This window comes from Pan troglodytes, chromosome 7 (genome assembly GCF_028858775.2).
Source record: "Pan troglodytes isolate AG18354 chromosome 7, NHGRI_mPanTro3-v2.0_pri, whole genome shotgun sequence".
In the NCBI taxonomy this organism is placed as follows: domain Eukaryota; kingdom Metazoa; phylum Chordata; class Mammalia; order Primates; family Hominidae; genus Pan; species Pan troglodytes.
The window spans coordinates 80,700,108-80,718,790 of NC_072405.2; the positions used below are offsets into that span (position 1 = coordinate 80,700,108).

General features: G+C 35.1%; 1 protein-coding gene and 1 long non-coding RNA gene across 4 annotated transcripts in view; one reads left to right on the top strand and one right to left on the bottom strand.

The window, feature by feature from the left end:
* Positions 1 to 6,798, top strand: part of LOC104007643 (uncharacterized) — a 29,459-nt gene extending 22,661 nt beyond the window's left edge. For all 3 annotated transcript variants that reach the window (XR_010159602.1, XR_010159601.1, XR_010159603.1), the window contains exon 3: positions 4,384 to 6,798. This is a non-coding gene — a long non-coding RNA (uncharacterized LOC104007643). The remainder of the gene's footprint in view (positions 1 to 4,383) is intronic.
* The window catches only part of TRPA1 (transient receptor potential cation channel subfamily A member 1), a 52,786-nt gene that overhangs the window by 25,472 nt on the left and 8,631 nt on the right, over positions 1 to 18,683 (bottom strand). The window contains exons 4-15 of the mRNA XM_519806.7: positions 17,262 to 17,369; positions 15,283 to 15,391; positions 14,620 to 14,765; positions 13,446 to 13,582; positions 11,213 to 11,261; positions 9,546 to 9,645; positions 8,747 to 8,847; positions 7,514 to 7,683; positions 7,264 to 7,428; positions 5,589 to 5,703; positions 4,444 to 4,610; positions 2,623 to 2,716 (exon numbers count right to left, since the gene is read on the bottom strand). Coding sequence (XP_519806.3) covers positions 2,623 to 2,716; positions 4,444 to 4,610; positions 5,589 to 5,703; positions 7,264 to 7,428; positions 7,514 to 7,683; positions 8,747 to 8,847; positions 9,546 to 9,645; positions 11,213 to 11,261; positions 13,446 to 13,582; positions 14,620 to 14,765; positions 15,283 to 15,391; positions 17,262 to 17,369 — 1,461 coding nt within the window. The remainder of the gene's footprint in view (positions 1 to 2,622; positions 2,717 to 4,443; positions 4,611 to 5,588; positions 5,704 to 7,263; positions 7,429 to 7,513; positions 7,684 to 8,746; positions 8,848 to 9,545; positions 9,646 to 11,212; positions 11,262 to 13,445; positions 13,583 to 14,619; positions 14,766 to 15,282; positions 15,392 to 17,261; positions 17,370 to 18,683) is intronic.

Genomic DNA, 18,683 nt, shown 5'->3' on the forward strand with positions numbered 1-18,683 from the left:
GTGTGTGGGAACAACTGTTTTTGTGGGGCTGCATAAACAATTTGAGACACCCTAAATCTAGTGGTCCAAATTTATGGTCCTGAGAAAGAAATATCACCTAGCCAGGCTGCCCTCTTGGAACCAGGACTAGATACAATACCCCATATGGCCCCATCAATGCATCTAGGATCTCCTGGGGCATCTGGTGAACCTGTAGAACTTGAGGGTAGAGGGTCAGACTATATCCAGAAGGGAAGAAACAGGGCCCTGGCTGGTCTCAGGTACCAAAGGGACTAAGAAAATTACAAGGAAGTCTCTGTTGGTGACTAGATAGCAGTACTGGAGGTCACAACAACCATCATGAAAAATAAAGACAAGACTAGCCAGTAGTGCTGTGCAAGGCAGAAAGAGGCAGGTCTGGTTGTTATAGTTTGAAAACTGGATAATAATCAACGTGTGCAAAATAAAGGATGGGCTGTCTTGGGTGGGGGCTGGGGAGATTTCAAGAGCAACTTTTCAGAAATGTTGTATAAGTATTTCAAATGCATTATGTCCGGCTAAATTAAGACATGTAAGTTCATTTATTTTGCTGAAAAGTAGTCACAATATAAAAGTAATTAAGTCATTATAGAAAATTACCTAGAAAATACAGTAGCATAAAGAAGAAATTAAAAACTAATCCTAATCCTATAACAGATAATTCTTATTAACATTTTGGTATAATTTCGACTGTTTACTATGTTTCCACATGTGAATATTTCAACATTGTTTTACAATTATAAATAATGTTGCAGGAAACATTCTGTAAAAATCTGTATCTCTGATTATTCATCAAGACAGATTTCAACAACTGTAACTACAGAATAAGAAAGTTTGAGATTAAGTATTTATGTGTCCTTTGATGAGATGTAGGCACCTAAAAAGTTAATCTGTATGCCATTTGTGTACTGGACTGGCTCCAAATTTCATTAGGCATCATAAAAAAACCGTCCAAAACATTTAGTGCACAGGAAGTCCTTGTTCAATAAATAAAAAACAATAAGTGCTAGTAGTACTAATAACCACATAAGCAGCACAAAAATAGTAGGAGGTATATTATGTACAAACCATTATCCTTAGCACTTTATATATTTTACCCCCACTTTTGTAATCACTTTGTAAGATCAGTATTAGCATCATTATTTTAGAAATAGAGAAAACAGAAAATAATGCTCAGAGAGGTGAAATGACTTGCCTAAAACAACACAGCAAAAGGCAGCACCAGGATTAAATCCCAGGACCTCCAGAAGGCTCCAAATCTGGTCTTCTATTCCCTGTGTCACTATATCTTACTGCCTCCTCCAGCATTTGTATATATTTTTCCTTTGCATGACATCTGAAGTCATTCCGCCTTTCTTGGTTATTCTATGTCTGTCCCAACCCTCAAATCCCAACTTTCCCAGATTGCTTATTTGCGTCCTTTAATACTCATCTGCTCAACAATTTGTGCATGTTTGTCTTGTCTGGGGTGTCCGGTCATATGCTAGTGTATATTTAACGTAGCAAAAGGAGTCACATGTTTAAAAACCCACAGAGGCCAGGCAAGTAATGTAAATGAAAGAACCATGCCAGGCATAAGAGCTTTTTTCCATTGTTCTTGAGATGTTGGCTGTACTTGGGCAAGCTTTTGTCTTCACAGTTTGGATAAAGTCATAATTCAATACTTCTCTACTATAAGGAAAGCAATTGCATAAGAATGACAATATGTGACAAGTAGGCACTGGAGCCCAATATACAAAAGGGAGAGGTGGGGCATTTTATTTTATTTATTTTTTATTTTTATTTTTTACCATACCTTAAGTTCTAGGGTACATGTGCACAACGTGCAGGTTTGTTACATGTATACATGAGCCATGTTGGTTTGCTGCACCCATTAACTTGTCATTTACATTAGGTATTTCTCCTAATGCTATCACTCCCCTCTCCCCCCACCCCACGACAGGCCCCGCTGTGTGATGTTCCCCACCCTGTGTCCAACTGTTCTCATTGTTCAATTCCCACCTATGAGTGAGAACATGTGTTTGGTTTTCTGTCCTTGTGACAGTTTGCTCAGAATGATGGTTTCCAGCTTCATCCATGTTTTTAAATAGGAGAGTGATTGTCCCATCCATGGGAAGCAGCTGGTGCTGAGCCCAGCAATTCCTGCCTTGTGAGAAGGCAGGCCCAGGTACAAGATCTCATTCTTATGAGAAGCTAGATATTTGGAGGAAAATATAACTGGAAGAAACCAGATACCTTAAGGAAAGCATCCTGGTTTCAAACATTAGCAATTCATGCACATTTGAAACAACACTAGCATGCATGCCAAGCGAAACATATACAAAAGCTTTACCAGCCAACAAACACCAGTTTGTAGTCTCTGTTATAGGTGTAGATTATTTAAATAAAAAATATTTTACCATATTATTCTCTATTACATGTAATAACTAATAGGATTCTTTAATCCAAGAAGGCCTTCCTTAAATAGTTATTGTCTCATTTCCCTTACAGCCTATGGAAAATGAGAAGCTTTGTTTAAAGCTGGAAATTATTATTATTAGGTTGTGATTACAACAACATATGTCAAGCACAAACCCAGGAAGAATTTTGTTTTAGAGAATTTACCTTCATGCATTCAGGGAGGTATTCTATCATTTCTGTAATTGGACATTTATTGCCTGGAGAATTATGACTGAAAATCTTAAGACATTCATCCCATCTGTAAAAAATAAATAAGTAAGATAAGCACAGGTCTTCATCTTTCTGTTCTGTACAACAGCTGAAACTCAAGATTATTTCTTTAGGGGAAACCTAAATTTAAGCATATTCATGAAATGCAATGCTCACCCTTGGTTCCAATGGAACCAACACGTAAAGCAAGATCAACTCAGTAATAGGATCCTTGTCCATTAATGGACATTAGGAATGTGGGCAAATTTCAGGATGGCTGTTATAATCATTGTTCTGTCTCTTTATCTAAATGCCATTCAAAGAAGCTGGGACTATATCTTCTTTTTCTCCTGAAGTTATGAAATGGTCAGTACTTACAGAGCTGACCACGTTGGGTAGAGATTCCACATTCACATGCCTACACCATCAGTGTAGTACTGGTCCCATATTTAATAACTAATACATGTGTACATCCTGTATTGAGTTAAACTACAAATTAACACATGTAAAGTGCATTGATAAGCATAGCCTCTGCCAGAACGTTCCAGATTTTGCCCATTTTCTTCATCACCATCCAACTGAACAGGGTAAGACGGTGCTTACCATACCAAGGAGGAACTAAATCTATGGCAGGAGGCAAAGAATGGCCCATTTATCTCCAAGATCTTATCTAATTTTCTGTTAAACTCTATCAGTAAAACCCATCTAGTATATCTACATTATCAAAAGAAAAGTTTGGATTGAACACTTTCATTAAAAGTGCTTTAAAGGGACGATCAGTAGGAGATTTTTTAGACTGCCCATGCTCAAAAACACAGGCTTGATGTGCCTTGAATATGAGATTGTTCGCTCTGTGTCCACTACTAGGTGACACTGGGCCCTCGTGCATATCTATCTGTGATTATTATAGAAAGTGATATTATAAAGATATTATGAGAAGTGAGACTAACTATCCTCTAACTTCATCACTAAAATTCCTTGGAGTATGGTTTAGAAACCCACCAACACCTGAACCCCTGGAGTCTCACAAAAGTGATGTGAAGCTTGGTTTTATGTGCCCACATTTTATTTTTTAAGAAATATAAACTAAAGATCAGAGAGGTTAAGCAATGTGCCGTTGTCATCCAAAAGAATTCGTTTATAAATTTAGGTAGACATTTAGAAATAACTGAAGGAGTATAATTGGATTGTTTGTAACACAAATGATAAATGCTCCATGATGTGATTATCATGCATTGCATGGCTGTATCAAAGCATCTCATGTACCTGATACATATACACACCTACTATTTACCCACACAAATTAAAAATAAAAATGGCCAGGCACAGTGGCTCATGTCTGTAATGCCAGTACTTTGGGAGGCCGAGGTGGGCGAATCACTTGAGCCCAGGAGTTTGAGACCAGCTTGGCTAACATGGTGAAACCACGTCTCAATGAAAAATACAAAAATTGGCTGGGCATGCTGGCTCATGCCTATAGTCCCAGCTACTCAGGAGGCTGAGGCATGAGAATTGCTGAACCCCGGGAGGCGGAGGTTGCAGTGAACCGAGATCACACCACTGCGCTCCAGCCTGCGCGACAGAGCTAGACCTTTTCTAAAAATAAATAAATAAAAATAAAAAATAAGAAACCTTTAAAAAATTGATGTAAACAACTGATATTTTAAATTTTGATTAATGGCTGAAAATCATTTCTTTTCTCTTATTTTCTCTCAGACTTCAAATCATCCCAACACCAGAGAACACTAAATGACAGTGGACAGGAAGACAGTGTACCTTTTGCTCCTGATGATCGTAAGAACAACCTCCTTCCTCTTATTGTGAAGTGCAAGGTGCAAAAAGGAGGCCTGCTGCTTGTTCAGGACTATGTCAGCGTTGTGGCTCAGAAGAAGCGCAACGGCCTTGGCGTGGCCTTCCCTTGCAGCAAAGTGAAGTGCAGTGTTCTTTTGAAGAAAAACAGACACAGAAAATGTGGTGACAGTGTCTAATCTGTCTTATTTCACTGCTTAACTGCTTAAAAGACATTAGAGACACTATTTAATACCAAAATACATAGCACTTAAAACTGGTGTTCAGAATCAAGCTTCAAAATAATGAGTTTATAGTTCTAGCATGGTGTGTGTGCATGTGTGGGAAGTGGATCTGTGTGTGTGTGTGTGTGTCTGTGTGTGTGTGTGTGTGTTAGAGAAAGAGAGAGAGAGAGAGAGAGAATGAATTCCAAGGCATTTGTTTTGTGTTGCTTTTGCAATGGGATGATTCCACAAGGGCAAAGGACAAGCTTTCAGGGTAAAGGTGTTGGGTTGAACACAGAAGAAAATCCTCCTGAGATTGATCATTTGTAGAACAGTGGCTTACAGATTTGGGGCTTCACAAGCTTGTAAATGTTTTTTAAAATCAGAGACTGTTATAAGTTTGCCCATTTTTAGTTTCCCCACTTAAAGACTTTTTTTTTTTTTTGAAAAAGGCAACAACAGTCTTCTATCCCCATCATTTTATGAACAAACGTACATTTCAAAAGTTACTCTCCCCAAAGGAAGGAAAGACATAATAGCACAATAAAGGGCAGTATTTCAAATCAATACACTTCAAAATAACAGTTATCTTAATGAAAACTCACCCCTGCCTTCACTTCTCTGGACCTACCAGGGAGTAAACGCTTTACCATCAAATTTCATTGGCCTGTGGACCTCGCTGCTCTGTGAGACTGGAGGCTTCCCCAACATTCACCCACCGCTTGGTATTCTCCCAATTCTGTTGCCTTTTGATTCATACTTCACCTCAAGAATCCACTTGCTAAACACCCAACAAAAGGCTGGGAATAGAGCAAGGAACGTAAAAGGTGTCTAGGAGAGTTTTCTGGCAATGTTGGAAGTTTCTGCTATATCGAGATTTTGGGTAAGCATGAGGACCACAGTACATACCCCGTCTTCATCCAGGCGATCTGTGCACTTCAAATTAGTATCAAGAATGACCTTCATGGTCTGAGTGTACCCGCCCATGGACGCATGATGCAAAGCTGTCCAGCCATTGTGGTCACTGGTAAAGAGTTAAGAAAAGATGTGTGCATACACTTAACAGATGAAATGCGGGATGGGATGCCACTTGGCTTATTCTAGGTAAATCTGATGACCACAAAAAGCATAATTGAGATCTAGCAACTAAATATTTATAAAACATTTATAATAAATGAGCTAATTCCAAGCTCAATGATCTTAAATGACCTATTTCTAATGTGATTCACACATGTTTTTTACTTAGTGGTTTAAAATATGAAAGTATATAAACACATTACCAAACACTTTGGGGTAGGAGAAGTACGCTTAGCATGTCTGTGTCATACATAATTTTTTTAAAGCTATAATGAACTGATACACATCAATTTAAATCTTGTTTTATTCTTTCAATGAACACTGTATCAAAATTTTTTTATGAAGTAATGTTAGTCTTTGTGGTTAATAGTTATTGATAATACTACTAATAATATAGTACATGGCTATTAGATACTTAGCTTAGTGTCAGTTATTATTCTAAGAGTTTAAATCTGAAAAGCTTCCCTCTTGTGCTCTGAAAAATGCTTACTCAATTGCTTTGAAAAATGTTTATCCTTTTCCACAGAAATTCAAGATGTAAATACAACAAAGCCTTGTCATATTCGTTATCTTTTTTCAAATTAGACAGAAAAAAATTCGTGACACTATTTAATTTCAGTGCTAGTGAGCAGATGTTTTAGGGTGCAAGAGCCATGTTGCTATTTCAGTTTTGATGTAATTAAGCAACAACGGTCTGGCCTGGGTCTACGTGGGTCCCCTTTGCAGGTCAGTTGCTTGGTGTTTCTTTGTAAACCAGAAAAAAACTGAGCAAAACATTCATTCATGTAGCTGTAGCACCAATTTGCTGGCATCAATATTATGGTAAGGAAATGTGTTTTTGAACATTAGCCTAATAAGCTCTTTGCTACTGCTATGGTAAGATATCAAATGAAAAACCTCTGTAAAACATTTCCAGGTTTCTTCTTTCTTATCACAATATCATTTAATTATGCCACATGTTTGATTATACTTACATATTTTAACTTTGTTTCTTGTACTTGAGTTCATTTAAGTATAATAAAATTCAGAAATTTTTACCATCTCCTGTTGTCACTTAAAGGGAACTTTTTATGCCTACCATTCATCAGATTGAATGAAAAGTAGAGTATTTGAACTTGTATGTTTTGTGTGTGTGTGTACGTGCATACACACATACACAACCACAGTTTTGTATCTATATAGGAATATGGCAGCATGATGAGGTAAAATATGAGAAACTATGTTTCAAAGAAAGGTTCTGAGAAAGACTGCACAAAGCCAATTATTCTGTGACCTTGAACAAGGTTCTTCAACGCTATAAACTTCAAAGTCTTTGTCAGTTGGAAATAAGACTGACTTCCCTTTCAGTATTTTTAGAAGTTACATATGTTTTGATGATAAAATAAATTGGATAAAAGTACTTAGTGAGATATAAAGTTAGACCTCATAATTAAAAATATAATGAAAAGATAGCCTGAAAATGGCTAATTAAAGAAATTATGTAAACACCCCAATCATATATCCTCACCTGAGAAACAATGCACCTTTTTTCAGAAGAAGCTGAACTACTTTATCATGTCCATTCTTTGCTGCCAGATGGAGAGGAGTCATTCCATGAAGGTCACCTTCATTCAGAAGCCTCGTATCACTTATGTCTTGTAGGAGCCTCTGACAGGTATTGATACGCCCATAACTTGGAAAAAATTAGGTTTCATATTTTCAAGGCAAATATTAAACAGAAAGAAGACATGTTCATACATTGCTAGACTGACCCTTACCTGGCTGCAAAATGCAGAGGTGATTTCTTATCTTTGCTTTTGGAATGAATGGACACATTAAAGCCAAGTAGGTTATTTACAGAACCAGGGCCCCCCTGTCTACATGCATAATGTAGAGGAGTACACCCATCGTTGTCTTCATCCATTACCAGCTCTTTGATCTGTTGCATCTATAGGAAAAAATTAATATCATACAAATAACTCTGCTATTATGCTAATATGATGGTTTTCAAACTATTCTGTAGGAAAATATTTTCCAACAAGGGTCAGTATGTATTCCTTGGGGCCAAAATTGTAAATAACCTAAAGGATTTGAGAGTAATATAAACATGAATGAAGTTGAATGCTCTGTCTTCATGTAGTGTACATTACCATATTAGTGTACATTACTGTATTAAAGGATCTGAGAGATCATGCCAATAGGAAAATGTACTTAACATTTTTAACTCAGCATTTTTCAAATATATTTGATCATGGCCCTTCCCTCTGCCCCTCCTCTTATTTCCTCCCACCCCCAAATAACACCCAACAGCTTCATGTTAATATGTTCTGTTAGGTAAAATGGATGGGATGTAAACATTAGGTTTATTTTATGTTTTATATGTATAGTAAATAAAAAATGAATGCTAAATGAGAAGCTTAAGCCTATCAATTAATATTTTGTTATTTTTTAAATATTCGCATACATATATATTTTGATTATTAAAGACAGTGGCAATATTGAAATCTATTGATGATAAAAATATGATGTATTTCACATACATGTGCTAGTCACTCAGTAAGTATTAGCTGGTGAATATAAATATAAAAATAATGCTTTCAACCTCTCCTCAGCAAGTCAAGTATGCTGAGTAATTTTTCTTAATTGATGGTGGAGTATTGATAATTCATTCTTATATTTGGCTTTTCCACTGATATGCAAATCATAATGGTCAAAGAATGAAGAAAATCAAACTAATTAAGGATGTTATCTTTATCATAGATGATTGCATATTAAGTTTCTTTGTAAGTTAAAAAACTCAGTCTCACTACAATTAATTATCATTGTCATCATCATCACCACCACCACCATCACCATGTTGTAACTAAATAGTCAAATATGTCATCTTTATTTTAAAACATTTTTAAAATTCCAGAATCAGTTTATATAATAACAAAAATTATAATAAATAAAATTAGTTTATTTTCTGTTGAACCCAACTCAGTTACTGGAAATCCACAGATATACATTACCTGCATAAATTCAGGTCGCAGATTTTTTAATCCATAAGGTTGCTGTACAGTTAAATGCAGAAAATTACGTCCAAAATTATCTTTTATGTCTACTTGGGCACCTAAAAAAAACACTATGTAAATATAAATTCTATTCATTTATTTAAAGCATTGTTTATGTGGATTTTCAACTTAGCAAAAAAAAATTTGACTTAAAATATTGTCGACCTTTAGTTTACAGGAAATTGTGTTTAGATGAGAAAACTAAACGTATTTAAAATCAGGTTTAACTTACTCTCTGTGTGTGTGTGTGTCTGTATGTGTAAGTGGGGTAGAAAATATGTGATGCATTACATAAATACATGAAGCCTTACCTTTTAAAGCATAAAATATAAGTATAGACACATTAGAGATCAAGAAAGAAGAAGATAGCAGAGAAGGACACCTCGCTCCTTTGTTATCAGAGGCCCAGGTTAGAATCTAAAACAGGGAAAGTTATAGTACCTACACCACATAGGACTGATACATTGAAAGACAGTTAATTAAATGTTCAGCAAATGCCTGGGATATAACAATTGCTTTATAAATGTTCTCTACTATTGTTCTGAAATTATCTTTTTAAGTATGCTCCCTTACTGGACAGAAAATTATTCTAGACATGAAAAGTGTTCTGTTTATTTTTGAATTCACAACACCTGGCCCAGGGCCTGGCACACAATAGATGGTGGCACACAGTGAATGTTCATTTGGCACACAGTGAATGTTCATCCAACCAAATTGAGTAGTACTTCAAAAGACTTGGCTTGTTCCCTCTTGGTACCTTTAGAGAGTAGCAAATTTACAATATTCCAAGATGCAGAAGCAGTTGCTAATATAAGTGGAGAGCGTCCTTCAGAATCGATCTTATTAATATCTGCTCCCTAAAAATCAAACAAACCATTCAACAAAGAGCTTAGAAACAGATAAATCATAATATATTGTAATCTCTAACTAATGGTAATTCATTGATACAGAGTGTCTATATTATGGCTAGCACTGAACCATATGACTAGTTATAGAATTATTTGAAAGTTTCCCATAGTTCATATGTTGTATCATCAGAAATCAAGAAATTCGTTTATAATTTCAACAAGAAATTATTCTCACATATTAGGCTTTTTACTGACACCTGGCAATAGCTCTTCTTACCGCTTGAACCATAAAAATAATATCTTTTTACTTAGATCAATAGTTTAGTTTCCACTGCAAGAAATAATTTTTAAATGTCTATAATTTTAAAAGTCTCCCAAATTCATTACATATATGATTTAAGAAACATTTACAAAACACCATTCACTTTATCCTATTTTATTGGAAATAGATGAACTGAAATAATTGAATCGAAATCACTCAAATTCTAAAGTAAAACTTTAGCCAAACATTTATTTAAGAAAATTTATATTTAAAAATCACATTAAATATATATTTTTAAATGAATAAGTCAATGTTAACCATTACATATTATAATATTTGATATGACAAGAAATCAAAGGCCTTTTAAAATTTCATGGAAATAATCCTGTATTTTATATAGGGTAATAAAAAATAGCTTAAAATCCAAACGTGAATATTTCTTTGTTCTTTTGGGGCCCAATGAATATAGATGACAATGGGGGCAGCATCCCCTTGGTAAGCTCCACGGTCAGTGAGGCTCTGCCACAGTTCCCTTGCCTGGTGAAGAGATGGCAGCCTTTGCAGGAAACCATGCATGACTATGGTTTATGGTTTATGGCATATAATGCATAGTTTATGGCATATAATGAGTCTCCCCAGGACTCTTCTGTGTAATTATCATAATTTCAATAGTTATGATTGACAACACACACATGTTCAATACTACAAATGGAAATCCGTCATTGCTGATATGGTGCAGCTTACGTAAATTCACCATACATTCATCCGTATAAAGGGCATATTAAAATTCAACTCAAAAGCTGACTGATTCCACTTCCCAGAGTGAAAAAGATCTCATGCTTCATGCTTTCACTTGTAATAAATCTTTGACAATATTTTTCAACTCCTCAGTTTTTAAAGGTGGCACTGAGGCATCTGGGATAGGAGTTTCCCCCCGTGCTGCCTGTCCTGCCTCCACCTTAAAGCCACCAGGGCTGAAGAAGGGTCACCACCCAAGCTCACACTCCCGGAAGACCCTCTTACAGGCCATGGGAACAGCTTTCCTTGCAATGTACCTGCCAACTTCCTGCACTAAAAACACTGATATGGATATCCAAATTACGCTTTGACACTTCTAACTTTAATAGTTTGGCTGTTACATATTCATACGCAATATACTCTGCTTCCAAGTATGTCAATCATCATTTTGTACACTTTTTGCTGATAAGCAAGAAATTAAAATTTGATTCATTTTTGAAAATCCATATTATGTAATTATATGATTTCTTCAATTATAAATAGTAATAAAAATAAACCAGTAAAAGGAATAGTTACCACTGAAATTAAATAGTCTGCTAGCTCATGGTGATCAAACAATGAAGCTCTGAAAAAACAGAATTATAAACATTATAATTAAAGTACTATTGATGTAAATAAAATGTATTTAATAAAGCTACTATATTCGGAAAGTGAATTTAACTAATCATAAAATAACATGATAGAATGTTAGAGAATTAGTAAGCTTTCAAAATTTATAATTTGATTCTGATTAGGGTAGCATTTTCAAAGTAATAATAATAGGAGAACACCAAATACATCATATTTTCTTCCTCATCCTTTAAGAAACCTATTTTATCTTGTAAAATCACCATAAAGATGTTTGAAGTGAGTAGTAACGTCTGTCCCAAGATAGAAAAGACAAGGAAATCACTGGTATTGCTATGATCATGGGGAATAGAACAGCTACATGTAAGGTGTCCCTCAAATTCACTTGCAGGTTCAAAAGCCCCTCTTTGGGGGGCTTCTCTTTGGCAAAAGTTAAAAGGCAGTGTTAGCTTTTCTGAGTTTTTATGAAGCCAAAAATAATTATGGAGAGAACTGAAAACATTTTGGTATCATCTCACAGGCAGTCATAAGCAACACCATAACAAATGTTAATACTAATGATTTAAAGCTTTGTGTTTCCTATCGCAAATCTCATTTCTTTGTTTCAAGCTTCTCTCAGCTATTTTTGGCCTTTTATACATAAATTTCAGAATCAGTTTGTTAATTTGATTGACAAGAGGTTGCATTATATTTAAAATATATTAATTATATTTAGTAATTATAAGAGAATAAATTCTAACATTAAGGCCCCATTTTCCTAAGATAATTTCTCATTATGCATATTAATATATTAAGGCTGTGTTCTAAAGATACATTTTAACAATAACCAAATCATTGGGTTTGTAAATTGGTGAAACATTGGAATCAAAGAGTTTTTTTCTTTAATTCCTGAGATTCATCTTAAAGATTTTCACATCTTCTAGGTTATAAATTGGCACTTGGATTTTGTGAGCTACCCACATGATTCTAATGTGCAACAGTTTGAGAATTTCTGGACTAGAGGTTAGTCTATCTATTGAGTTTTCATTTTATTTCAATGGCCTTTTTAACTTATTTTTTACTGAATCATTTTCATATCACCAATCCTGGATTCATATATGACAATCTGTTTTTCACAATCTTACGTTATCTTCACATATTTAGTTTTATGTAACTGATTATTCCTTCCTTTAAATTTTTGAAGGTCTCAAATATCTTTATTTTAAAATTCTTTTTGGAATGCCCTATTGTTTCTATTTTCTTGGAAGTAAATTTGTCTTTGGTCTACTTCGTAGTTTTCTATTAGTTTTATGCTATAAAATTTTAGGTTGCAAATTCATCCTAAGAGGGAGTTCCTTTCCATTCACACATATCCTATTGTGCCTGGTGGTTTGCTGCGTGCATTTATTAGAAACAGATCTTATATTTGTTGCTATAGTTTCTTTTTCTTTTTCTAAGAGATACTGTAGAATTCCAGGTTCAGTTGCCTATTGAAAATATATTGGCAGCTCTGACTGTGTGTGCGTGTGTGTGTGTGCACGTGTGTGTGGAAGAGACCAAGAGAGTGAAGGCTCATCTCAGATACCTCTTTCACTCACATGGGTAGCATCTGATACTTGTCTTTCCAAAAGAATTGAATTTCCAGTCTACAAGTAAGCCTATGGCTTAATACACTTTGCCTGATGTGCGTTTCTGTTAAACTTCAAATAAATTTGTTATTGTTTTTGGAAACTTGGTTATAATTTCCTAAAACTATATCTTTTGAAACCATTTATCTATAATTGTTGGTGAGCAGGAGGGATTAGCGTGGGGGTGACATATCCATATGTATCTGCTCCATTTTTATCACTAAAAATGGGGATAAAATAAATATGAGAAATTGGAACAGATTAAAAATGGCTTGGAAGACCGTGTATGTAGACTTCTTTAGCACATAGAAAATTAATCTTGAGCCTACATCCACTGGACTTGAATCAGAATATGCCACAGGTGATTTTATTTTGTGAAATTTCTTTAACATTCTACTTCCATTCCCAAGGAACATATGCGATTCCAATTGATCCACAGGGTCTTTGTTATCTTTGCCCTTTTCCTTTGAACCACAAAATCTTTGCTAGCATTAGTGCTAACTGCTCCTTGCAATGTCTAATTTCACTCATGAAGATGAAAAATCTGTATACAGAATGATAGGTAGGAAACTTGCCTGTGAAGCATGGTCTCATGACATCCATCGGTTGTGTTAACAATATCCACGCTACCAGAATAGGACGATATCATCAATTTAACAATCTCAGTGGCTCCCTGGGTGGCAGCAAAATGAATGGCTGTGCACCTTCCCTTCTGTAAAGGGTTTTAATGCTAGAATCAATGTTTAAATCTCAATGAAAGAATATAACTTATATTCAGCTGTGAGCTTTTTTTTCCCAGGTTCATAAAATCAAGGAATATCTATCAGGCTGATCACCATTAATCATCTGAAATGTGATAGATATTCCTTGATTTTATGGACCTGCGAAGAAAAGCATCCACAAACAAATTGTAGCTGACAATTGTGCTTCCTTCTAATATAACAACTCTTGGCATACACTTCCACCATTACTGTCTGGATGCCATTCTTTTCCCCAGGGAACATGAGAACAATGTCCCATTCATTGCTGTAAGCATTCAGTGTATGAAGTGACTTCAGACCCCATACCACCATTGGCAGCTCTTCATTTCTATATTGAAGGGACAATATAGAAAAAGTTAAAAGGCAGTGTTAGCTTTTCTGAGTTTTTATGAAGTTTCCAGAAGCCACATGAGATTAATATCCAATCTTCTCTTCCTACAGAAAATACAGGCCTTTGCAGTATCTTGGAGGGGAGCTGGTTGCCACCCAAAACTCAGACATTGAAGGAAAAAGGGCCAGAACTCTCCACTTTTGGTCAGAGATGCCTGCCATAAGGTCAGATCCCAAACACAGTCAACACGTTCACATACATATTCTTAGAAATTAGTTAAGTGGTCCTTAATTTAAAAATGATAACTCTTCTGAGTAGGATGAAAGCCAAATACATTCATGATTGGGCTTTAATGTTCCTGGCTGAACATTATCATCTTCTGAGGGTAGGCCTTAACTTCTTTAATGGCAACTGCACTAGATATATAGTCTTTGTTGTATCTATATTTGTGTCTGCAATTGTTTTGGGGAGCTCTGAAAATTCTTTACGTAGATTGAAACTTGGGATATTCTCTTGTTCTGCTTCTGCAGAAGCAGAAGGAAATATGTATTTCTTGTATGTATTTCAATCTAAATTAACTGTAAAAGAGCTATAAAGCATTTTATATGCTTATGACAACTCTAAGATAAAAGTGTCATATAGAATATGAAGAGTTACCTCCACTGGGTCTATTTGTGCACCATTGTCCAGGCACATTTTGATCATTTCCAAGTCACCATTTTGCACAGCCAGGTGGAGAGGGGTGGCTTTCCCATTATTCATAAAGTTAATGTGCAACTGTCTACTGTACCCATGCTCTTCACCTTGAGAAGAAAATAACATTCAACATAACAAATATATAAAATAAATAACAGGGAGGTTTTTTATCAAAAAATATGAACAAAGGTAAAAAAACAATGAAAGGGCACCGAGACACATAAAAGCTTGTGTTTAATTCTGTTAAATATTTTTCAAATTAGGCCAGGTGTGGTGGCTCACACCTGTAATCCCAGCACTTTGAGAGGTCCTGGTGGGAGGATCACGAGTTCAGGAGATCGAGACCAGCCTGGCTAACACGGTGAAACCCCATCCCTACTAAAAATACAAAAAATTAGATAGGCATGGTGGCATGCACCTATAGTCCTGTTACTCAGGAGGCTGAGGCAGGAGAATCACTTGAACCTGGAAGGCTGAAGTTGCAGTGAGCTGAGATCACACCACTGCACTCCAGCCTGGGTGACAGAGTGAGACTCCATCTCAAAAGAAAAAAAAAATCAAATTAATAGCATCCACCAAAATAGACTTATTTATAGTATATAACATAGAAAAGCCTCAACTCACCAAACCTTAGTATTATTTCCATGCATTCTTTGGAACCTGAAAATGCAGCTTGGTGAATAGGGAAACATCCCCATTTATTTGATTTACATGGCTTAGCTCCTTTGTTAAGCTGGAAGAAAAGACAAAATGAAAAATGACACCAGTTAAACCCCAAATCACAAGGGTGGATGAGAATTTACGTGCCTCTCCCATATCATTTTACTATTATATGTCTATGTAAAAGTACATAGAGAGCTTCATATGTTATGAAATCTAGGCAAGAAGGTAATTTTGAAGTAGACTAAGATTCTGAAATAGAGATATTTTATATCTTCCAAAGAAGTAACAATGTAGACACAACATCTATCTTGATACCACAGCAATAAAGTCAACACATTTTTCAATGGGATTAATGAGATTTTTGAAGACATTATCATGACTTCCATAACTATTTTCAGTTTCTTATGCAAATAAAGTGATATATCCTAGATTCTTTTCCCTTTATTTATGCAAAATTAATAAATGAATGTGCCACTACTCTTGTTAAGCCATGATAATCAAATATTTTCACTAATGAAGTTTCCTAACTAAAAAGATGTTAGAAGAACTGAATGTTATATTACGTTTTTATGTGATCCAATCATTTTAAACTACCATTCTCTGTAAATCATTAGCCTTCAGTTTTAAGTACCTCTAATTACTACAAGAAATTATTGTGAAAAAGTAGAAAAGTGTGAAGAAGCCAATACCACCTGTAATCTCAGCTTTTAGAGGTAGTATCAGTTTACTCTATACATAATAGTCCAGAAATTATATATATATATATAATATATATGTAGAGAGTCCAGAAATTGAAGATGTACTCTGTAAAATCATATATTAAAGAATGTTGTTAAGTAAAAGCTTTTTTGAACAATATTATCATACAGTATACACATAAATTAAACTTGCAAGGAAACCAGACTTTAAAAATATATTGTTTTCTGTAGTATTTTCAACAATACTTTTCTTTATTCCAATTTTCTTGTGGTTAATTTAAGGCTCTTTTCCTAAATTCTTGGTTTGAGTGTTAGTTAACTTATTTTTATTCTCTTTATCATTTATTCTCTTTGTGGTCCAATCATGAGAGCTTAGAGTATGTACCTGTCTCTAAGTCCATCTAGTAAAGGTGCTAAAACATATTTGTATGGCACATTTAAACATTAGGTAAATATTTTTAAATTATTTAATTGCATTTTCTTATTCTCTGAGATGGTGAAGAGGCAAAATCAAGTGGTAAAAATACAGATGCTGGCCTAGATAACATACAAGTAACTAACAAATATTTGAAAAAAGTCTATTTGCCGGCATTCTAACAGCACACTCATATGGAGCACTGCCAGAAGCAGGAGGAAGTCATGTAGACAAGCATCTCCATCGCTTCACTGGACCATGCCAGGAAGCCTCACCAGAGACAAGCCTGGCTCTACTCTCAGGCATGTGGCTAACAACCTTTGTCATTACATCATACAGGGCTCTGTTTTTGAGACCCAATGACAATAATTTCTTCAGGTCTTGGGAGCTGTGTTTCCTTTGACTTTTCTCTTATGGGCCAAATAAGTCTGCAGCTGACTATATTCATCTTTTCTTTGACTATTCAGAAGCTCAGAATCATACATTTGATCCATCTTTATAACATCCAGGCCATTATACTTTGTATTTTGCCTTCTAGCCTGACCATCGTCTTCATCTCAACTTTTCCTGCCTGTATTTTCTTTTCACTTTGATTTTCTCATAATTTTCTTTACTGCTTTACTATTAGTCTTCTATAAGCAATCTCAGATCCTCTTAAGGGGGGAGTACATATACAAAAACACATAGAACAACTTTTTTTCTGACCTAGTTTTTGTATTTTATATTTTTCTAAGGAGAAAAACTTAAGAGCTTTTGTAAATAATAATAATCCATGTTGTATTCATGAAAAGATAAAGAAAGCAGACAGATATGACAAATATACAAACCAAAATCTGCAATGCTTCGCTATTATTTGTGGTGCACGCAATGATCACAGCTGTGTTTCCATTTTCTCCTTCCAAATTAACATCAATAGTTCTATGCTCAAGCAAGACCTAAAAAAAGGGGAGAATAATTGTCAAAATTTTTGCAGATTTCCAAATAAGGTACTTGCCTTCCACTAGAGTTTAAGTTTTCAAATGCCAGGGACCATGTCTGTTTATCTTTTATTCATCCTTCTCTCACACAATCTGGCATAAAATCTCGCACACTGTGGGTACAAATTAATTTCCCCATTAGATGAAATAATCATGATTTCAACATCACAACAATCAAGGCAATACTGAGTTCTGGAATTATAAATAAAATAAGAATTATAGATACTAGTTATCATAGCTTCACTTAATACTTCCGACTTGTATTAAGTGAAGTTATGTTAACTAATATTTTCAGGAAAATAAATTTGTGGAGCCATTAGAAAGTGCTCATGGTGGAGGGGGAAGAGAGGTAGGGAAGAAGGAAGAGAGTAAAAGAGAGAGAAAGAAGGAGGGAGGGAGAAAAAGCAGGAAGGGATTTTTTTTCTCCTCCAGTTATTTTTCTTTTACCTGGATTGCAAGAATTTTGGGACATGTCAGTGGACACTCTATTCTCTTCAGAGTTTTGTGTGGTGTAACCCAATTAATTCCAACTTGGCCTGGAATGGAAACTTTCTCTACAATGTAAGAAATTAGCATCCTGATAAAATGATCAAGCAATTTTTCTGATGGAATTTCATTGAAGACCTGTTACCTCCTCACCTGGTTGACTGCCATCTGATTACTGCCCAAGCATCTATAGGTCTTTGACTAGTCTTTATTTTATATTCAATGTAACAAAATTATCTCATATAAATGTCTCATCAAATCTTTGAATTGGCCTACTGGAGGCTTGTCCTCTTGCAGAAAGACTATGATAAATGATGACATGTCCTTATAATTAAATAATGTTAAAATAATTCATTAAATCAGCTGTTTCTTAAAAATCTTGACTTCTTTGAAAAAAGTATGCAACCTCCTACCAGAGCTTCTTGTTAACAGAACGTATCCCTTGTGAGTGTCAGCAAATGAATTAGGTTTATTAATTAGCTCTGCTCATAAAGGAAAATTAAACTCAGATTTTAGTACATAAGAATAGGTGGAGAAATGATTGACGGATTAAGGGAAATGAGAGCATAAGATTCCTTCCATGGACTTTAGGCATCATCGCATCCTGTTCTTAAGAAACTCTAGATTCACATGGAAAATAGCCTACCAAAGTCTACAAGAAGAGGCTTTTCTCTCTTTGCCCTCTTAGAATCATAGATCATAAAGGTAGAGCTGTGTTCAGTTATATGTGGCAGGGATCCCAGAGAGAGCAACTAAACTGTGCACCTACTTCAAATTCAGTCATGA